General features: G+C 37.3%; 2 protein-coding genes across 6 annotated transcripts in view; one reads left to right on the top strand and one right to left on the bottom strand.

The window, feature by feature from the left end:
- LOC113232711 (DENN domain-containing protein 1A) overlaps positions 1 to 12,016 on the top strand; it is a 20,904-nt gene extending 8,888 nt beyond the window's left edge. For 2 of the 5 annotated variants that reach the window (XM_026467762.1, XM_026467517.1), the window contains 6 exons: positions 1,989 to 2,177; positions 2,936 to 2,968; positions 4,361 to 4,467; positions 6,307 to 6,508; positions 9,126 to 9,569; positions 11,388 to 11,840. In XM_026467762.1, coding sequence (XP_026323547.1) covers positions 1,989 to 2,177; positions 2,936 to 2,968; positions 4,361 to 4,467; positions 6,307 to 6,508; positions 9,126 to 9,569; positions 11,388 to 11,630 — 1,218 coding nt within the window. In that variant the 3' untranslated portion in view covers positions 11,631 to 11,840. Of the gene's footprint in view, positions 1 to 1,988; positions 2,178 to 2,935; positions 2,969 to 4,360; positions 4,468 to 6,306; positions 6,509 to 9,125; positions 9,570 to 11,387; positions 11,849 to 11,902 lie in introns of those variants that run through there. The other 3 variants (XM_026467591.1, XM_026467841.1, XM_026467677.1) reach the window with 3 other exon arrangements.
- Positions 12,017 to 14,767: 2,751 nt separating this feature from the next.
- On the bottom strand, positions 14,768 to 19,187 carry LOC113225417. The gene is made up of 2 exons (XM_026457727.1): positions 17,642 to 19,187; positions 14,768 to 15,245 (listed from the first exon to the last, which is right to left on the bottom strand). Exons 1-2 carry the CDS (start codon positions 19,094 to 19,096, stop codon positions 15,168 to 15,170), a joined length of 1,533 nt encoding a protein of 510 aa, XP_026313512.1. The 5' UTR covers positions 19,097 to 19,187; the 3' UTR covers positions 14,768 to 15,167.
- Positions 19,188 to 23,766: the final 4,579 nt, after the last annotated feature.

Below are 23,766 nucleotides of genomic sequence, written 5' to 3'. Positions count from 1 at the left end.
GAACCTATTGCAATAAAACGGCAATTTCATACTTTAACCCCTAATACAATCAATACTACACAAACATTTGTATGTGAAAAAGCTGTGCTCTCGATGGATCCCACACAATTTGACTGAAGCTCAAAAAACGGACGTCTCACGTCAAATTTGGTGTGGGACATAGTAACAGGCGACGAAACATGGATTTACAGTTACGATCCCAAAACAAAGCAGCAATCGAGCGTATGGGTCTTTCGAGATGAGCCGAAACCAACCAAAGTGGCGCGAGTGCAAAGTGCCTCTAAGCGGATGATTGCTTCTTTTTTTAATAAAACTGGACACGTGGCTACTGTTGTTTTGGAGGATTGTTGTCTTAGACAGTGAATGGTACCCCTTAGATTGTCAATGGTTCAATATCTATATTCTTTATGAACGTTAATCCGTTCACTCTCTTGCTCACTTCCTCTTCTCTCAGCCGGACTGCCACGTTTATCACGCGTAATATAATTCCAGATTTACTTATATTAGTAATTGTGATCAGTTTAGATTATTTACTTAAGGACTATGTTTGGTGAGCATTTGTGTGAAACAAATCCCAATAAACAAATTTGCAGCAAGGCGCTATTTAATTTCAGCACACATTCCCTGCACGGTCACGTCTCGATAACTTGCACAGTTCTTGGCCTTCTTGGCCCAAGTTCTTTTAACATGTTGTACCGTGAATAGTGATTGGTACACGACTATTTGTTTGCCGAACGTTGTTGACAAACCCGTAAACTCCGTATCAACTTACACCACGATAACGCCAGTTCTCACACGGCCAGCAGACAAATCAATTGTTGAAGATGTATTTTGAGAAACAATAAATTCATTTCTGACCATTATTTTATAGTATTTTTTTCTTATCCATCCCGGAAACTTATATAGTGCGCCACACGTAGTTGCAGGTTGCTTGTATCCACACAAGACACGTTAGTGCGGCGTCTTATAGTCATATGCACACTCTTCATCACACACACATTCACACAATCGCTCGCTTACAACTACGGCTTGCAGAACCGGTACGGTTTCTAATATTCTGATTCCCGATGCTGGGCTCGGATCAGTACCGGTATTCCCGGCTAACTGTAACCAGTAATTATGCCTTTTCCGGGTTTTTCGTGTCTGTTCAATAATTTACGCAATAATAATACCATAAATGTCAGTGCAAAAAAAAGTCAATGCCTCGTGTGTGGTGTTGTTTGGTGCGCCTGTGGCGCACTCCATGGGCTCTATATGTGTAATACCAGCGCCGTGGCTATTCTCAGCCACGGCATATGCTGAGTGGTGCCCATTCAGTATCTTAATTTAAGTTTTAATTAATTTTTTATTTTGTAAGTACAATTTTAAATGAATGACACTCAATCAAATTTTGTTTCTTTCTTTCTTATTTTTTTCTAAATTACAAAGAAAAACTTCATTCTCTAGAAAAACAAAAGGTTTTTATTCAAAATATCTATTTGAGAGATTATTAGTTTTAACGTAACATAATTATGTAAAATCGCATTGTAATTAAGTAATAAGTTTAAGTAGCATTATAATGGCATAATTAAATGGCCAGCTCATCGGTACGAAGTTGCCAGCAGGCGACGTTACTCATAACTCAGTAGATAGCTAGTACCTTGCTATAACCGCGAATCTATAATTGCGGTAGCGGGACTGATTGCACATCGACAGTACCGGGATTTCCCGGTATTTCCGGATCAGGGAATTCCCGAGAGCAAGCCCTATATACAACACACACCACACCTCCACACCCTGTTTTAAACTACAATAACTATAACATCCTAATTTTATGTAAAATTAACGATAATGCCATATTTTATTTAAATATTGGACATTCGTCGGATTTCTAGCACGAGTAAACATCCAAAAATAGAGTCGTATCCAGATTATTGCAAACTAAGCTCAAGTTATAATACGAAAACATTTTAAATTAAATGTACCTTCTGTAGTTCATTGCTTTTCAGTTTATTGACGAAAGACTGGATTTGCTCAATTCGGGCAGAGGTTTCAACGACGAGTTCGAAGTGGAGTGCAATTATTACGCGGATAGACTCGGTACAGGTAGTGGCCAAAGACTGAAACAGCAATACAGAGAATGGGCCAAGACTGTCAAGAAAGAAGGCGGCGCGTTCTTCAAAACGGTTAAAGATAAGGTAAAATTAGTGACGTTTTCTATATTACATGTACTTTTTGTTTTATTTTAGTTGTGCTTGCATCCTGAGATGTGCGTATGTTAATAGTGATGTTTAGATTGTGATGTGTTTATCGTAAATATTATTAATAATAATTTCCTAATTAATTCTTTGAATACTTTTTTAAAAAACACTTACTGAATAAGGACACCGTTACAGTAGAGTACAAGTTGCAAATAAGTTGATTTTATTTTGCCATTATACATATTTTGTTATTTTAGTTCGTTTACAGTAGCTTATGTTTTGGCTTGCTTTATATTGTTTGTATTTGGCGACTACTAACATTTAGACATTATGTAGGTTGCTATACCTTTTTAGCTTGTATCCCAGCTGTAATACTTTGTTTCTCTTTTTTATAACATCAAGTGACGGGACGAACAAGTCGTGCGCCTGATGGTAAGCTACACGCCTATCCATAACAGTTACAGTGCCACTCAGAGCTTTAAATTGCAAAGATCTAAGGGGCACTGCCACTACGTCCGTCATCCTGAGACATAATTTGACTTACACTTACCACAACGTTTGAAACTTGTATTGTTTACCAGTTGTAAAGTCGCTGTAGAACTTTAACAGATGTAATTTATTATTAAAAAAATAATGTAATTTGAACGAGTGCAACCAATACTTTGAAGAATCGGCAATTCTATAATGTAACTGAATGCATGCATGCTGTAAGTACGTAAGACATATCTTTGGCTTTAAACTGTGAATATTTTCAGGCGAACCCCGCAGTTCAATCAGCTGTTAAAACGGTGAGTCTAGCACTCTTGCCTGGTCTATCGGTCTGAATTATATTCACTTTTGTTGTAGAGAGTTCGTGCTTTGTTTTCTTCAAAGTGATTCGTACATTGGTTTATTGTAATTAACGCGGCACAACCGTCTTTGGTTGTGCAAGTTTGGCAAAAATCGAATTCAAACTTATCAGGACTTTATATGTTGCCTATAGAAAACGGGGCGCCCTGCAGTTCGGAAGATTTCTTATCACAATTACGGGGTCCCAGATACGTGCATATGTCTCAGCATCTTTGTATACGTCGTAAATTATATTAGATACACTTAGTAATTCATGAAGTGAAAACAATAACAAACACCCACTCTCGTATCGATACTTCACAGATATTACGCTGTCGCTATCGCAAAATCGGTATTATATGATTAACTGCTATAGGTACTATAATATTTCTTTAGCAAAATTTATTATCATAACAAAATCAATACTAGTAAAGAACAATTATATTTGTTATACCTTTCGTAGATGTTTTTTGACACGTCCTGCGAAACGGATTTTGCGCGTATTTGACATAACCATTTGATCGCCTAACCATATAAAACCCTCTCACTTAATCTACAGGCAATTTCTTAACATTAATCTTGGATTAATGAAAATTTTTGATATTGCTACTAATTGAGAAAAAACTCATTTCAGTAATCAATTAAGTATATGGTGATGGTTGCGCCTGCGCTTTTATATTGTGTTCTGCTCGTAGGTATTTCTATATTTACGTTTGTCCTTAGTCCGCGTATCTGTTTGTATGTGGTTTTAACACTATTTTCTATAGCTGTATTATTTTCTTTTTAGATTTTATGTAGTTTTTGACGAAATGCATAGGGATAACTGCCTCCGTGGCCGATCGGTTACCATACCGGCATGCCACGCATAGGTCCCAGGTTCGATTCCCGGGCCGGGAGAAATATTTGTATGGCCTACATTTATTTCTCTCGTGCATTTGGAAATTAAATTACTTATTCTCACGCTGACCTACACCCGTGAACTGGTTTAACACACAGCAGGCACAGAGTAATGTTACTACGCACCTATTTTTCTGCAATTCAAAACAGATTTCCATAATATATTGAGGCACTCTGCACTAAATGTATTTATCGCATTCCAGAATGGAATAATCAAGACTAATATAACCTAATACAGTGTAATGGGAAACTTATCATCTTGGTATTTATTGCATGTGACTGCATATTGTGACATGATGTTCATAGCCCCCTGTTGGCAATAAACTAGTTTTTCCTTTTTCTGGGTGTCTTTTCTACAATTTTTGCACTTTATAATAACTTTTATTACATATTTTTTAGGAACTTATACTAAAAATTTTATTTATATAGTATGACATGTTATGTTGTCATTGTAGGTTCGACAAGGTGGCAGAAATATGAAGTCTGCGGTAAAAGGGTTGAAGAATAAACTACCAAAGACAGGCTCACGGCCGTCGTCAATAAACACAACTGACGACAGCAGGTATCATCGATTTACTTTCTCCGATTTTATAATACTATGCTTTATTATTTATGTTACACAATAATTAGGTACCGCTTCAACTATACATAGTATCCCACGGCTATGAGGGTAACCTCGGTATTCCCATAGACGTGGTACTTTAAATATTGTAGATAGGTTAAATAGGGAATAGGATAGGAGGGACTTGAAGTCTTAAGTAATAATCTAACTTTAGCACTATAGTATCTCAAACGATAAAAAAGACAAACAAATTAGTTTAAACGATTTTAAAGAGATGCCGATACGATGCTCCAAAACCAAAGGCGGAAAAACAAATTTGACAGTTGTGGAATCTTGAGAATACGAGATATACATTACCTTTATAAGAAATACGACGGCTGGTCCTCTGTACCATCTTTTGGAGGAAGAGAAACGTTAGCATAATTCGCACATTTTCGTCAAATACATCGTAAGAATTGAATGTAGTGTAATAATGATTGTTAAAGCATGTAAAACTGATAAACAGGAAAGCTTAGTGTGCTTCAAAATTCTTATAAGACTATCTGTTCTTCCTAGAGCTCCAAACATTTGACTCAAAATAAAGTTCGTTCTTCTTACCCCATCTGACCTTAGTATATTTTATTCATGGAGACATTATTTTATTTTTTTAAATAATACTGTATTCAAGACTTTTTAAAAGTTGCTTGCCTCATCTATGAATGAAATCGGTTCAATTCATAGACGAGGCAAGCAACTTTTAAGTTTTAAAGATTTGTTATACAAAAAGCAATTTAATAGTGAGTTAAAAACAAAATTAAGCATATTGTTTCGAATATCCATCATACCAAAATAAGAAAATCTAAAGGCATCAAATTGACCGGAGTTGCTTTAAATTAAGATACTATAATACGTAAAATGAATAAATTATTATAATTGGCCCTTTTCTCATCGGCAACTTAATAATATATGTAACATTTTTGTAAAAAGAAAAAGCGACCTGAAAAGTTTGTGGAATTACACTTATTTGCCAAGTTTTTTGAAATCGGTTACCGGAAAGTGCACGAAACCGAATTCATCCCGTAGTTTGCCACCCTTAGACGTGGAATATTTTCTTCAAATTTAAATGGGACCAATACTGAGGTATCTTCTTTCCTATAGTAGAGCTCCTTGTCAAAGAATCGTCATAATCGGTTCACAATTGCCTAAGTAATAGCGCAACATACACAAAAAAATATTGTTGAATTGAGAACCTCCTCCTTTTTTGAATTCGGTTATAAATGCGGGATATAAAGTTTCCATGAAGGAAAATATCGTACATACAATATTTAAAGTACTTTTCCTCCGTGTTTTATTGCCGTAGGTCGCCCTGTACACTCGAATGTAAAGTATTGCTATTTTTCTTGAGATGACTGTAAAAAGAATAGAAGAATAGAATAGAAAGATACAAACTAGAAGTTAATAATACTTGGACAAACAAAATAAAATAGAAAGAATTAAAAACCAAAATAAAATACACCAAAACAAGAAAAAAAACAATACAAAGCAAAGCAAAATAGACAAAAAGCAATAAACAAAATATAAGTACTACAAAACAGGGCGCGACTTGTGTGAGAGCGACATAAAGTGATACTACTGTTCTCATAGAAATCCCGCGCTTTATGTCGCTCTCGCGCTAGTCGCGCCCTGTCGTCTAGCCTTACTTATTCAGCTTATGCCACAGCTAGTAATAAATGCTAACAATTTCATTACTAGAAAACTATAAAGTTCCTATTGATTTTCGTCTGTGCAATGAGAGCTAAGCAAATGTTTGTTTATTTCGTTTTTGTAAGTTTTTTTATTTGTTTGTTGTTATGTTTCTAGATTTTCTTGCGGCTCGGTAACCCCGGTATCATCAGATTCGTCGGAGTCGGCGCCAACACATGAAGATATGCAGCGTGACCATCCTACTGCGCTACCGCTGGACCTTCTCACAGAAATGGAATTCCTGTTTAAAAATGAACGCCGCCGAGACAGTCTCCCCGACAATGCTCCAGGGTCAGAAATCAGTCTTCCAGAAAAAGCTGTAAGTATTATTATACTTTACGGCAAGTTTTGGAGATAAAACAATAATCTCGTGTTTTTCTCAGCCGATAAAGGTCATAAAAGGTTTAACACGGTTGTTTTCGGATGGCGTCTTATTATTTCTCATAAAGTTTTAATAGGACTAGGATGTGAGACGATTTTCGGTATCCGCTTGCTAAAATCTGTTCGGCTATGTCGCCCTGTATATTTATGCTGTATAAATCTAATAAAAGATACAAAAATCTTCGTAATCGTAATTACGCCCGTGTATATAATAAATATACTGTAATAACCAAATTGTTTGTATTAAGTAAAGTAAGTATTAAATTTATTTCTTGCTCCAGACATTTCGCTAATTTTTCTTTCTTATTTAGTCTAGTTCTATTTGTTCGTTTATTTTACTTTACTTTTTACATCGGAGACTACTTAAATGCACTTTTATTCAGTAGAAATTTCTTAATCATTCGTAGTTTTTTTTTTTCAATTGTATATCGTTTGCATGCATTTGGTCATTTATGTTACTTCGCCATGTCACTATTAGCTTATAACAATTCTTTCTTGTTTTGATGTTCTTTAAAGTGCATTTAATTATTATATCATATAAAATTTTACAAACGTTCAAACGTAACTAGTGATTTCCGAAGTTCTGTCACTCAACTCTTCCATCGATTTCTTGACCACATTCATGAAAATTATTAAAAAACTGGGAGTATTTAACCCGCAATGCCCGACGCATCTGATTATTTTAACGAATGCAAAGCTTGATATCTTGTTTACAATAACATTTTTCACATTCTTTACGCAGCTTTGTAGTCAGAATTTACAAAATTCATTAATATTAATAAGCTGTCGCGTATAAAGGGAGAACCACCGCGTGTCAAATTGATGTTATCGTGCACGAAGAATGGTCTTTGTTTTGTCATTGTTGATTCTCTGGATTATGCTATATGGCAAAGAGAAGGCCTGTTCCATACCCCGCGTAAGTGTCAACTTTCACAAGCACATTATGTCAAGTCAGTGACGGAAATAGGCATGGTGATAAATTACACTACTGAAGATGTTAGTAGCAGTAGAGCTTGTGAACGAGTTCGTCTGGGGAAGTACTGCCACCTTACCCATTTCTGTCGCCAAGCAGTATTGTGAGCAGTTTTGAACGGTGCTGGTGAAATTGCTGGCACATGGGACATCTCAACTTATGTGTCTTAGGGTCGTATTCTAGAACTCTACTCAATGTTCAAGTCAGGATTTGAGTATGGTTTAATTAAAGCATTCGAAATCATACTCAAGTCCCTGCCATTAGGGTCGTATTTCCAGTGCTTGTGTTTCAATTGCAATCCTGACTTGAGCTTTGAGTAGAGTTCTAGAATACGACCCTAAGTGTCGTATTCCAGAACTCTACTCAATGCTCAAGTCAGGATATGAGTATGATTCAAAGCACTCGAAATCAAACACAAGTCCCTGCCATTAGGGTCGTATTTCCAGTGCTTGTGTTTCCAGTGCAATCCTGACTTAAGCGTTGAGTAGAGTTCTAGAATACGACCCTTAGTGCGACGGGCGCAGTGGTCTTTGCGATCTAAAACTCTGAGTGGCACTGCAATTTGTTATGGACAGGGGTGTCGCTCTCCAGGAGGCGCACGACTGTTCGCCCCTTCACTTGGTATCATAAAATAAAGTTAATTTACCTCATTCGGATGCTTTATTTGATTGATGATTAGGATGCTTATTCTTGTTTATGCAATGACCTGCCTTGTCATTACAAACAATATTATTAAAATCAAATCCGGAATGTCTATGCTTTCGTTTAATATGTAGTGCATTTTATTCAATAAATGATTATCATTAGTAACAGGTTTCTTACCACGGTATAACTTCTTTTTATTTTCCTAGTAAGAAACCTGTTACTAATGATAATCATTTAGTGAATAACCACGAAAGTCTTAAAATCTACATTATTTATTCATTTACATATCGTCGTTGTTTCGTAGAAAGGGCGAATTTTAGTTTTTCACCGCTGATTTAAAATATTTACGTCCAGGTATAAATTCAATTTTAAAACTTAAACTTAATTAAATCCAAAATTGAATTTTAAAACTGGACGTAAATTTTTTAAAACAGTCTTTAAAACCTAAATCATTGTCTCCTGAAAAATTTTTTGAAACGCTTTCGCCCTTTCTACAAAAAACTGACGATGTATAATATTACTTTTTGGAGATTTTCTGATTGTGACAGAACTTCGCAATCGACTACGTACATCCTACAACAATTATATTATAGGAAACATTTTCTCGATTACTCATAATTTGACCTAGTCGAAATTAGTAATGATTGTATGTAATTATAAATTACATAGAATAATTACCAAAGTGAACTTAATTAAAGTAAGGTCATATTATTGGTGCACAGTAGAGCTTGATCTATTTAAATCCTTCATGATCAGAATTGCTTCTCATTAGGTTAATATTTCATGATGCTTCTTCGATTTGATCCCCAGCTTTTTCCACATGTACTGTGCATAGTTAGTTTCTTGTCATGACCAGTTAATGTGTGCCATGTGAATGCGTCGCCAGCATGTACGCTCCTAGGAGCACTGTGGCACATTATTTAAATTTTATTTGCAGAAAACACTGTCACCATGCCTCCCACCCCGGTTACCGGAACGTCCTAAACTCCCACTCCGCTATCCAATTATATCCACGAAGAAATTAGTTGACATATCGGACGCGCCTGTACCGCCGCCGCGCGCCACGCCGGCGCCCGTCAACAGAATGCACTTTGTCAGTAACATTACTAAAAACGAGAGCAACGCCGCGGCGGATTTCCATACGAGCACAATAAGCTTTTCGGAAGGGAAAGATAAAGCTAAGTTGAAACTGACTACGTCGACGAACCAGAGAAAGTTGCCGCAAACCAGCACTCCTGCTCCTTGTAACGGCAGCACGCCAACAATGTCGTCGCCCGTAGTAGTCAATAGGCGCAACCAGGACCACAGTAGGTTGGTCAGGGCCGTGCCCTGGCCGCCCGCCCCCCTCCACCTCAACCCATTCAGGGGTAAACAACAAGAGGTAATTGTGCTATGCGCTTTGGTTATCATATCGATCCTGCTCGCATATGTAAAGCAGATTTATTTTTAATTATTACATGAAGATACAAGAGTGAAGTTTGCACTAACACAAGAAGTTTAACTAATGAAAAATAAGTATTTATAGTATAAACATTGATATCAGAAAACACTTAATTTATTGTTAATGATTATGGATTAATATATTTCTAACATTCGCAAGGTTGTCCCTTCATTCCTATATGGTTGTTATATTAAGAACCCTTCACTTCCTCTGGTTTAATTAATTCACTTTATTGGTAAATGGAGATTCTTACCTATCACACGAGTTACTATTTTCCTATCACTCATTGGAGTATGTAAATGGACAATTATCTATTTATATTATGAGTATTTTTTTTTGCTTTAGAACCAATTTCAATTGCAAAGCAAAATTTTCAAGTATCTTAAAATATATAAGTGTTAATAACGTAACGCCTACTGAATTGATTAACCACGTGTACATAGGCATACAGGATAGTGTAAATATTACTTGTGAAATCGTCTTGCGGTATTAGTACGTAAATTTTTGAACTAAATTCGTGTATACCGATTAGTCGAGTCTTTTATAACTAATGGGAGGTGCGAGTAAGCGCTACATCATAACTCATTCTAGAAGATAAAAGTGTTACTACTCCAAGTACATGCACTTAAATATGTTGGTGAATAAGGAGTCGTAGAATAAAAAAAATATTTTAACCCAGGTGGCGTGATGACCAATGGTCGGAAAAAGGTATTCCACATGTATAGATATAGCTACAAGGCGCAACATAAAGTTGTTAATATCGTCAAATATTAGTTAATTACTATTTCGAATTCCGGATTTCCGGAAAGGTTCTACTGCATCGTCTGACAAATAACTATTGACCTAGGAAGCAGACATTTACCAACGCAGAGAATAAAAGTAACGAGAATGGTCACTCTCTGCCCCCTCCCTAGCTTTAAATACCGCACCGAGCCCCGCATATTGACGGTCACAATGACGGAACAGTAACAAGGCTGTCTATTATCTACTGCACTTTTTTACAAGGCACTATTAGAATTACTTTCAAATCCAAATTCGATTTCCTATGTCAGTAGTTTGTCATACGATACAATAAAACCACTTCCGGAAATCCGGAATTCAAAAAAGTAATTAATTAATATATGGCGATTTTAACAACTCTATAACGCTTCTTGTAGCTATGTATCTTTACATGTATCTATAATACGTGGAACACCTTTTCCGACCATTGGTGATGACTAACGCAGACAATTTTTTTCCCGATAATTTCTTTCGACTCTAGGTTTTTATGTCGATGTTACAATGCCAAACATAGTGCAAAATGAGTGGTAATAAGAATTAAATTGGTTCTTATGGACGTACATAGGTGGGTAAAGCGAATGTTATTTATTTTTATTTAGCTTTTCCCATCATTACATTAAATGGGTTGCTAACGAACTAACTTTCGGGTACAAAATAACAATAATATATTGGGAAAAATGTTATTTCGGCGTCTAACGAGTATTTACTATGCATGTATATATATACATAATTATGTAGTATATATTTGAGCATGTTTTGTATACTGAGCACGAATTAGCTTTTTGTAGTTAAGCTATATTTTTATTACTTTGTAGTTAACGCTATTATTCGCATTTCTAATATCACTAAAATCGCGATAATTCAATAAAAGATCGCTTGAAATGTCTTCAAATAAAAATGTTTTTTCGTAAATTACGGGTTGAAATATGTGAGGAAAATGTATAAACATACGAAGAGTATATTATGTTTTTTTTTCAGTCACGTGACGCGGACTCTGATCTCATAAAGTTGGACGATTCACCGACAAACCTTGAGGATTTCGATCCGCTCAAGCGCCGAGATAAAAGTGAGAAAACCGACCCGATCAAGTCTACTGCAGATAGTGCGCTCTTGCATGAATACGGACTCGATTTTAGTCAATTTGGTTTGTTTGATTACACCCCGAGTTCAAGTGCGCGACCCGACGCCAGTGTACCTAAAGGGTGGACCACCTTTAATTAGTACATATTGTAATTATAATTATCGTCTGTATTCAAATATAAGTATATTTTATCTGTATAGCTCGCGTACAATTCGTTAATAACTTATGTATAATACTGCTTTCTGATTAAGCATAGTGTAAATTTATTTATTTATTAAATTAAAGTTATTGGCTTTTGTTGTATAATTGTGCTGTTTATAAACGTACCTAATGAAATTATTGTACATAGTTTTACATATCAATGAAATGTAAACTTGATTTTAATATAAATAAAAAAATATTATTTGTATACATACATTTATGTGTGATAAAATTTAATATATTATGTATATACTGAGCTATTGTGAAAAAAACGAGTAAATTGTTACTCAATTTCTATACATTTATAGATCCTTAACAATTTTCCCGTTACGAAACTGATTAACAATTTACTCGAGTGTTATATGAACTTGTCTACCTTTTTCGAACATTATTTATATACTCGACTCAATAAATAACTATTGCAAATTTAACACACTGAAGTTGTCAAATTGTAAGGATGAGTCGTAAAAAGAAATTTGTGATACTGATAAAAAAGAAGGTAATGAATTTCATAATATATGTGTACAGGCATATCGCTTAACTAAATCGGTTCCAGACGTAGTTGCGCCGTGCGGGAGGAGTGACAGTTTACGTAACAGTTATGTCGCTCTGCACACGGGATAATTTCAACAAGATTTTTCTGACGACATTCAATAAAAAGTTGATTGAAAAAAGTTGCAAAAGGCTTGTCTCTTCATTTCAATTATCAATTAAATTTTTTTTTTATTACTACTAATTTGATAGGCACTTTAGGCTATTGAATATCGTCAGAAAAATCTTGTTAAAATTATGCCAGGTGCTGCGCGACATAACTCAGTTAAGCGGTTGACCTGTAATATTATTATATCATTTCTTTTGAAATGGTTGTGTGGTTTCTAGTTCTTCCGCGTTGTTAAGAGAATGCTCTCTCCTACATATTGTTTAGTGGGAGAATGACAAACCGCGATCCAGATTATTAGTTTCTAGGTCAGTTAATATCCAAGATAGGATCAAAATATTTTTTGTATGTAGCGCGTACGCAGTACTGTCCCATTAACTTATGTTATTTCCTCCGTCATGTGCTTTTTAACACGAATAATATAGATAATTGATTTCGAAACAATAGCAGGAAAAGTATTATCATAGCATAATAGGAGAAATAGTGTAATTGTATACATATATATGTGGCACGCCCGCCATATGCTGCGTACGGACGCACATATTGGCATAATCTATATATTATTTAGAGATTTTGTTGATTTTTCTTCTGGTATGCGCAGTATATTGAATGAATATTTATCTTATATAATATTATCTTTCTATGACGAGGTGGATGAACACGGGACTACTTCAATGACCTTACCATATAAAGATAATCGAACATTATACCTTTAAATATACCTGTAACATCACATGCATTGTCAAAAATATGTTTACATCCAATTAATAAAGACACATTAAGAGTACAATTAGCTTATATCAATTTAAATAAATGTTTGTCTACTGTTAATATGAGTTTCAAATATTATTAGTGTTTTATAATAATTTCTTCAAGGTGCTGATTATGGATATACTTAAGTGTGATCAGTTAAATCAAATTAATTACATACTTTGGTACATAATTGTGTAAGTGATCACACTTCTATGGTAGACGCCGTATTTTAGAGGATAACAAAGTCATACATTATTTTAGTATGTATTTTTACAGAAACAGTAATGTAGAGAGCAGTGTAAAATGTGCAGAGTAAAAGAAATTTTATTTATTATGCGAAATAAAAGTCAACAGCAGCTATATTTGAGCTCACTCCACATTCGCGATGAGTTGTTTCATTATCTCCGTTGTAAAATTTATTTTGTGACATATACAAAACACAGTCTCCGATATGTTCTGAAGTGAGACATATTGAGACTTTATTACACACTCTTTTCTACATTCTTGTCGCGAATTTAGAGACGGCTTTTAACGCACATTTTGATACGTCATTTTTGTATGAGAAATTAAAGATTGCGAAAAAATATGTCTTTGTTTTGTATGGTATATATGACAAAAAACAGGACTCCAATATATTGTAGGTACTTGTCATCCTTACTAAAAAAAATGGGGTAAACAAATTTAATGTGGTTTCATTTAAGATCATTCCAGAACGACGCGCATGGCTTATAAGTGGCACGTAGGTAAGATCGCGGTGAAGCGTGGAATACGCTACTAAGGCGACATAAGACATTGTCCAGAAGGAGCGAATTCGCCGTGAATCGTCTCGCGCGCATTCTTACGCGCGTCCATAAGCATCGCGTGAGTTAAAGTTCGCGTGTAAATCGAGTGCAACATGCCCGATGAGAGTGTCGACTATTCGCGCGCATAACGCGCGTGACTTGCGCATAACACACGTGACTCGCACATATCACGCGTGACTCGCGCATATCACGCGTGACTCGCGCATAACACGCGTGGTTCGCGCGAACTTCCAGCGAGTGCACGTATCAAGGGAAATGGAGCGGCAAAATTTTGATACAAAATGTGTTTATGGTGAAATAGAAAAAATAAACCGGCAATATGGGAGTTATTTATTTATTTATATGGGATATGGAATCTTCTGAGTACGCTAATAGAATTTTAAAACGATACAATTTTACAAACACACTATGTGTCATTCTATCGTAAAGAATTGGATGCAGGTACTAAGTAGAATGTACTTTGCTTTCCCTTCCTTTTCGTCGCTTGCAGAGACGGTAAGCTAGCCGCAACTCGACCGCTTCGTTCGTAACTCCATGTATAATACCACAGATTACAGAGTATATACTGACTGAATTCGTCCTCAAACGCTCGTGCGGTAAACGCTTCTTCTGGATGCAAAGTACGCGCGAGAGGATACGCAGCGAATTCGCTTTTATAATATAATGTGACGACGGGACGAACAAGTCGTGCGTCTGATGGGTAAGCTACACGCCTGTCCATAACAGTTGCAGTGACACTTAAAGCTCTACTTTAAATCATAAAAATCTGAGGGGAACTGCCACTGTGCCCGTAAACCCTAAGACGTGTTGACTGAAATAAACTAATATTAACATAATCCAAGCATTTTTATTATTTGCAGAAGACATTTACAGTGTCAATTATATCCATAGATCTACCAACCATAGTGTATATATATATATAACATTCGTCCATCCCTACAATTTACAACATCTCCTCGATAAGCCGCCGAGGTCGCCTGATGGTGCGCTCATGGCGCTTTGATGCTTGCTGTAGGGACGCCGTGGTAGGTGGCGAATGCGTAGTAGCAGCGCATGGCCGCATTGGGGTGGTAGCTGAGTTCTGCGTTCCTGACGAACTTGCAAGGGGTTCCACCTCACTGGTGTTTATATGATGCGGGTCGTGTGTGGCCTGAGAGCCATCAGTAGAAACTGGACTGATATGGTCGGCTAAGCGGGAACGCACTTGATCAGCATGATATCTCCTTTCTACCCCATTGGCTGTGTCTACGGTGTACGAGTATCTATGCGTACGTCTGGATATGGTAGCAGGTTCCCATCGTGACCCATCCCGGGCTCGGACAAACACGCTGTCCCCCGATCTAAAACATGGTGTTAAATTTTCTGAATTTATATTAGCCTGTATCTGCCTATGCTGCAGGGCCTTTTTAGAGTTAGGGCGTGCGTTATCCAAAATACAATGCAGCTGACGTCCGAACATAAGTTGTCCTGGGCTCTTACCGGTGGTGGAATGAGGTGTTATGCGGTAGGAAAAAAGGAAATTTTCTAGTCGTCTTTTCAAGGTGAGATGGTCACTGGCACTTGATGATAGCCTGGATTTGAAAGTGCGAACCAGACGTTCAGCCAAACCGTTAGTCCGGGGATGGTACGGGGATGATTTTATGTGTAGAATACCCTTGTCTCTACAATAGTCTTGAAATTCCTGAGAAGTAAACTGTGGTCCATTGTCAGAAACCAAGAATTGAGGGAAGCCGAAGGTGGTGAAAATGGAATCTAACTCTTCACACAGTTTAGAAGTGGTTATCTGGTTCATGGGTTTAATTTCGACCCATTTCGAAAACGCATCTGCTAAGACAAACCAATATTTTCCCTCGAACGGGCCTGCAAAATCAATGTGTAGCCTTTCCCACGGGTTGTCAGGAACGGACCACGAGTATATAGGCAATTCAGCGTTGTTCGGCCGATTCTCTTGGCATTTGCGACAACGTTTAATGTACTCCTCAATGTCATCGTCAATGGACGGCCACCATACGTAAAAACGTGCTAGCGCTCTCATTGCGGATATGCCTGGGTGTCCTGTATGCAGATATTCCAAGGTGGCCTTTCTCAGGGTGTTCGGTATTACTATTCGACCTTGCCACATTAATATCTTATTTTCAATGGACAACTCAGTGCGCTTCCGAGCATAGGGCTTTAAGTCATCTGAATAAAAATTTTCACGCCAGCCGGTCTTAATGTACTCTGATACCTGTTTAAGCAAAGGGTCCTTCCTTGTCGCGCCTCGTACACTGTCCTCTGTTAACGCAATATCCGAAACTCTTTCATGCTGCAACTGAGCTACCACTCTGTGTACTGTCAATTCTGCATTAGACGGTTTATCTTCTGGATTGGGCATCCTAGAAAGAAAATCAGCCATAAAATTTAGATGCCCTTTTGTAAAAACTATATCGTAGTCATACCCTCCAATGATTAAAGCCCAACGCACTAGACGGTTATTGACAATTTTCGGCAAGTTACGTTGTGGTCCCAAAACGTGAATCAATGGCTTATGATCAGTGCTAAGTATGAATTTGGTACCACGTAAATATTGATCAAACTTTTGGATTCCAAAAAATATTGCTAAAGCTTCTCGGTCAATAACTGAATATTTAGTTTCCGCTGGTCTTAGTTTCCTTGAAGCAAAAACGATAGGTTGAATTTTGTCTGCCGATTTATGATATAGGACGGCACCCACACCTTTTTCCGAGGCATCGCAGGCTAAATACAATGGGCGCTTTTCGTCAAAAGCAACAAGCGGTTTCGATTTACTAATAAGATCTTTTGCGTTCTTAAAACTCGTATTTTCTTTGACGGTCCATTGCCACTTCCGGCGACCACCAGTCAATGCATGCAGATCTGCGCAGACACTATGTAGGTGAGGAATAAATTTCTCGTAAAAATTTATAAGACCTAAGAACGACCGCAGTTCTTGGGCGTTAGTGGGCGGTGTCGCTTTCATTATTGCATCAATTTTCGATTTCGTCGGCCTAATTCCGTCTTTAGTAATTGTGTGCCCAAGGTATTCAATCTCTGTCTGGAAAAATGAACATTTCTTTAAATTGACTTTTAAGCCCGCCTTATCTAGTTTGCTAAACACGGTCGATAGTGTTTGGAGGTGTTCAATGTCATTTTTCCCTGTTAAGGCAATGTCGTCAAAATACACTGCGACATTTGGTACACCGTCCAAAAGTTCATCCAAGTAATGTTGGAAAATTGAAGGAGCTGTTGAGATTCCAAATGGCATCCTATTGTATTGATAATATCCTTTGTGCGTAGAGATTGTCAGGTACTGTTTCGACTCTGGAGCTATTTCAAATTGCAAGTACGCATCCCTTAAATCTATTTTCGAAAATTTGGCTCCATTTGCCAGATTTTGTCGTAGCTGGTCAAAGAGTGGGACTGGGTGAGAATGAGTGACAATAACAGGATTAATAGTGCTACGAAAATCACCGCAAATTCGGATTTGGCCATTTGTTTTTACGACATTCACTGTGGGTGTAGCCCATTCTAATGGCGTGACATTTGGATCAACTTTAGTCACGATTCCTTCGTCAACTAAACGTTGAAGTTCAATTTCTATGTTCTTACGCATGGAAAACTTAACTGGTCGAGCAGGGACATGTTTAGGTACTGCCCCAGGTTTTATATGAATGTTGACTTCATAATTTTTAACTTTTCCTAGTTTATTATCAAAAAGGGATGAAAAGGTTGAAAGTACCTGTTTAAGCGTAGTGGTGTGTTGAATGGGTTTAACCGAATAGACTGGCTCTGGGAATGTCATTTTATACATCTCGCTCCACTGGAGGCCAAAAAGCATTGGATTGGCGTCTTCCATAACCACAACAGGTAATATTTTCCGCTCTCCCATGATTTCAACGGTTACGTCGGTGAGACCTTTTGGTTTGAGCTTAAGGTTCCCATAAGCTCGTAGCTTCGGTGCCTTGGTTAGAGAGGGTTCTCCGATCCGCTTCCAGAAATTTGTGCTAATAATGGAGTACACGGATCCTGGGTCCCAATCGAATGTGCAACTGACACCGTTGACGGTTACATCAATTCTCTTGCTGTCCTTGTTTCTCTTGCGTTCAACCTTGAAGACATCATCACTTTCATCCGAACTCGTGTCAAAAGACTGTGATGAACTTCCATCATTGTGTGCATTGTACTTAATTTTATGCAGTTTGTTACTATAATTGGTTGGTTGTTTCTTTTCTGTCGCGGTGCTCGCTAAATATGCCCTACCAGACTTTATACAGCAACTTTCAAAATGACCTTGTATGTGGCATTCATCGCATGTATGGTCTTTTGCCTTGCAAACGTTTAGCCTATGTCTCTCTTGTGCACCACATCGACGGCACTGGTTTGGACTTAGTTTGCGTAGAAACGTACATTGTTTATAGTGACGTCCTGTACTTGTTCTTGCTTTTACTTTATTAGCGGTAGCGGGCATGCTACTATCAGCATCACCTTCTGCTAACTCTCTGGACTGAGCTACTGCAAAGAATTGATCGAAAGTAACCTCTACAAGTTTTCCGTCGTAAGTCTCTTGAAGGTCTGGCCATTTCTGTTTTAGGTCCACTTCTAGTTGAGGGTGATTTAAGCCGGTAGCAAATCGATCGCGCAATTGACGTTGAAACATTGTGTCCTTGTAGCCACAATCGCTGGCGAGTTTCTTTAGCCTGTTAGCATACTGTTCCATAGTCTCGTTGTGGTCTCGTACGCAACTCCAAAATTCAGTTAGTGCTTTATACCTCGTAACTTTAGTTCGATGTAAATCGAGTAGTTTAGACTTAATGTCATTGTAGGAACTGTTTCCAAAGTTAGGAACGAGTGCTATTTTTAGGTCGTGAAATATCTCAGGAGACATACATGAAAATAATAATTCTTTCCTTGTGTCATTATCACTTACGGCCCATATGTCACATTTGGCTTCGAAAAAATCTAAAAATTTTTCTACCGATACAGTCGCAGGGTTAAAAGTGTCGCATTTGAAACTTTTAATAATTGTGTACTTGTTGCTGCTTGCCGAGCTGGTAGGTTCCGTGCCAGGTGTTGCTGGCGTGGGGAGCTCCACTGCTGGTCGTTGCTGCAACACAAGTTGTTGCAAAATGTCCGAAATCTGTTGTTGCTGATTTTTTTGTAATTGTAGAAATTCTTGGAATTGTTCCTTATTCATTTTGTTTGGTTACTCCTCGTCGCCAATGAAATAAACTAATATTAACATAATCCAAGCATTTTTATTATTTGCAGAAGACATTTACAGTGTCAATTATATCCATAGATCTACCAACCATAGTGTATATATATATATAACATTGACAATTACCATGTGCCTGTAATTTCACTAGCGCCTTTACGCTTCAACACCGGAACACAGTAAGGCTCAATTTATATTGCGGCAGAACGGAATGGGAGCGAATTTTTGGAACGTTATTGTACAAAGCATAATGAACGCAAATGAAGTTCCGCCGCAATATAAATTGAGCCTTATGCTCACATTACTGCTTAACGGCAGAAATGGGTAAGGTGGCAGCACTTCCCTGGACAATATGTCCATGTTATTAAATAGAAAAAACGTTTATTAAAAGTACATAGAACATAAGTTAATACACTGATATTCTAGTAGCAGTAGAGCTCCTTGTGAAACAGTTCGTCGAGGGAAGTAATGCCACCTTACCCATTTCTGCCGCCAAGCAGTACTGCGTTCCGGTTTTGAATGGTAAGGATGCTGGTAAAATTACAGGCACATGAGACTTGTCAACTTATGTCTCCGGGCGCAGCGGCAGTGCCCATCAGATCTTTGCGATTTAAAGTTTTGGGCGGCATTGCAATTGCTATGGACAGGCGTGCAGCTTACCACCAGGAGCACGATTTGTTCTTCCCGTCACTTGGTACGATAATAAATAAATAAAAATAAAAACGTATTTGTGGCGAAAAAACAAATTTTATACTGATCTTTGGTTTCAGTATTTTGTGCTGAGTGCGTGGCTCAGCATAAAATACTTTTCAGTATTTTGTGCTGAGTGCGTGGCTCAGCATAAAATACTGTACACCGTGAAAAGTCAAATAGCGTTGGTTTTTTTTGCCAATACCATATGGAGAGCGACCGCATCCCAGTATGCCATACCACGAAAGTGCATCACACGCAAATCCATATAAGTCTAAAATGTAACACACACAGCTTTTCCTTACCAGTTTAATGCAATTCCGTGTGATAAATATGATTACTACCTAAACAGGGTTTTACAAGACATTTTTTCAAAGGTTCTCTGCTATAAAAAATTCTGAAAGTCTAACGGGACACAAAATGACCTTTTCTGGCATTGCTTTTAGGATGAATTTATAATTTTTAAAGCCCCATTGAATTTTAATTGCATCATTGTATTGATTCTGCATAAGATTTAAGTCAGAATTACTCTAATAATAAGACACCAGCAATTAACACTATGCTAACTTAAAAATTGCAACTTTTTGCCAGAGATTGCTCTTATCGCTGAAAAGGGAAACTTGCAACAATTTTTAGTTTTGTTAACTGTAATAAATATATTAATTATTTTTTTACGATAACTTGTTTTCTTAATTTTTAATTTAATATGAATTGCCGCAATAATTAATTGGCATCCCTAAATTCGACAAAATTCAAGTTAGCGTAGTGTTAATTGTTGGAGTAATTTAGTTATAATCTGAATGGGTTTTGTTTTGAAAAATTTGCCATTCACCTTACCAAAGTACCTACACAAAACGTTTTTGTGCGCCTAATCCATTGACTATAATTGTAAGTCAATGGCCTAATCGCAAAATTTCGAAACCCATTATAATGTTTTGAAACTTGAGTATAAGTAGCCAACATGGTGAAGTCTGTAACATACTCGATGGTAACATATCAGCTCATAATTTGTTAAAAAATTAATATACTTACCTCACTTCACTCAGTGTGTGGCCGATGGACCAATGGTGATGATGGTGGAACGATGGTTCCTAAGACTAAAATTAGAGATATTTAAATATTTTTACCAAATATTTTAAACCAATTAAAAAGTGTATTAAAACTTGTTTCTTTGTTTAACTGCTAAAATCATTAAATACCTTACCTCAAAAATATAGGTTAAACCTAACACTATGTACTATATAAGTAATTTTCACCTTCCTACTCCCTTAAATATAGGTATCCTTTAAAATACCGAAACGTGGGTTACTCGTCAACAGTTTTCTGGGGCTAAGTATTTAATATACTAGGTATATAGCCTCCCAAGTTGTTACCCATAACTCGAGATCCAAGAAGTCCGGAGCACATTCACAGATATTGGGCAGATCCGCCCCACCGTTAACGATAATACTAGGTACACACAATAGAGAACTCGAGCTTAATAAAGATTAAGGAGCTTGTCGGACGTGAAAAACCTTCTTACTTTGAAAAGAACTTACGATTTTCGCAGCATTTTTCGGAATGGATTTAAGGTAATATAAATGATAGAGTTCTCTGGTGGTATAAGCGACTATTCTCCATCAGGTGTCATCAGTACCGTAGTAATGATGGGCAGTAATTCGCCTCAACCAATTTGTTCAGAGACCAGAATATCTTTGGCATCCGCACAGATTAATGGGTGGTTTGATGAAAAAAAAAAACAAGCGAAAAATGTCGCATCTCGTTTTTAATCTGCTTTATTGTAACGCCATACACGCGTGGTCCCCTTGGGATGTAAATGGGATGAAGATATCACAGACCGAGATGCGAAGTTGACTAAGAGCCGTTACACACGCGCGTCGAGCTCGCCTGCGCGTCTATCTTTACACACACGCACGACTTAAGCAGCTATACAATCGCGATAAATCACGACGCGGTCGCAGCAGTGGTATGATCCCGATTCAAACGCGCGACTGTATCGATGCAACCGCCTGTAAAACCCTTTTCATAAAAGCGCGTTTGCATCGTTGCTAATTTGATAGCATTAGAATCTGTTGTCAGCTGAAGGTTCAAGCAGTTGTAAGCAAGTTAGCAGCGTGACACGTCAGCGGAAGTCTGTTCTGTGTAACCGTCAATTTATATCCAATTATATAAGATATCTTTGTTTCCCAGTACGCAAATTACACTTTTTTTAAATCTTTATTTATTTAGGGGCTTTGATCGTTATTGAACATGTGAAATCAAATATTTAAGAATTACTCTTTTCCCACTTTCAAAATTACACTATTCCTCATTTGCAAGGCAGATTCTCCTGGGAAGAATGAGTAACAAAGTGTAGGGTTTGCTCTTTGTAAGTAAGTAGACATTTGTACACATTTATCATTTACAATATTTATTTAAAATATCATTACGTAAGAAGAAAGAAACTAAAACAGCCAAACGGATCACTCCCATGAAATGTATCATCCATATACGTAACCAAATGCTGTATGACGATAACCTTTAGTATGAAGAGTTTGTTTCGCGGTAGTTTTAAGGCTCATATATGGTGAATTTTGATATATTAAAAATTCGCCATGTACGACTACTATCATCTGCATGATAGACTACATAAAAAAGTCCTGACTAACGTAAAACCACAACCGAAGCTTTTTTATTTTTTTTAATCCCAAGTGACGGGACGAACAAGTCGTGCGCCTGGTGTCAAGCGATCGCTGGTCTACATCAGTTGCATTGCCACTCTGAGCTTTAAATTCTATATATCTGAGGAGCGCTGCCACCGCGCCCGTCACCCTGAGACATAAGTTGACAAGTCCCATGGGCCTGTAATTTCACCTACACCCTCTTACCCTTCAAAACTGGAACGCAGTGATGCTCTGCTTGGCGACAGTAATAGGTAGGGTAGTACTTCCCTGGATGATTTCTTTCACAAGGAGCTCTATTGCCACTAAGTTAAAGACATGAAATTTTGACTAAACCTACCTTTCATGACGTACACCTATGCGCCAAATAAAAGGGATTTCTCCACATTCTTCTCCTAAATATACCTAAAACCGATGCGACCTTAACTTATTTATAATAAATTGATTACTTTGTTCGAAGTTGGTATAAATGGTATATGCTGTCTCTACGAGTGGCTGTAATAAACGAAATTCTTGTACGGGCCAGAAAAAGATTCACGAATAAATAATATGTGCAGATTAACATGCAAATATCTACCTCAACATTCGTGTCGCTACATTTTGTAACGTTTCTTCTAGCAATGAACTATATCTACACTCTATGCAGGATGTCTCTTTAGTTTGCTCAACAGCAAACTTCACAATATTTGAACGATCTTTAAATTTTATATTGTGTTGTTAAGTATTAAAAAGCCATCAAGAAGGACTCTTTGTTTGCTGAAAAAATTAACCACCTAATGATTGTTAAAGTTAAATATAAACTGACGTATAGGTACGTAAACGTAATCAGTGGTTCTCAGTACCTAATTAATACAATAAAGAAAAACAGCGGACGAGGATTCCGACTAGTTTGAGGTTAGAATATAATCTTCGAAAGTTTGCGTGGTGCATTTTAATCGTAAAGGAATAAATACACCCGATATATAGCAGTTTCTTCTTGTTAGACTTAATTATAAGATTTTTAAAAGAACAGGTAGGTAAGGATAGCTGGGCAAAACTTTACAGTGCTACTACCAAGCGTACAGTTTACTGTACTGTGTCGTTTACGACACTACACTAACAGGTAACTGGGACGGAGGGCTTGCGTGTATTAACACTCCTAGCATTAGTCAATGGACTCTTGCACCCAGGTGGATTATCTTCCGCATACCAATTGAACAATTCCAGGCGTCAAGCCGGAACACGACCTGGGTCGTCAGGTTTTCTTGCTTTACTTAGGGTTTGAACCGGCGATTAGTCGTTCATTTGGCACCACCGATA

Source organism: Hyposmocoma kahamanoa, unplaced genomic scaffold, assembly GCF_003589595.1.
Source record: "Hyposmocoma kahamanoa isolate Upper Pololo Valley unplaced genomic scaffold, ASM358959v1 100021, whole genome shotgun sequence".
NCBI lineage: Eukaryota > Metazoa > Arthropoda > Insecta > Lepidoptera > Cosmopterigidae > Hyposmocoma > Hyposmocoma kahamanoa.
This window is presented reverse-complemented; position numbering and strand designations above follow the sequence as displayed.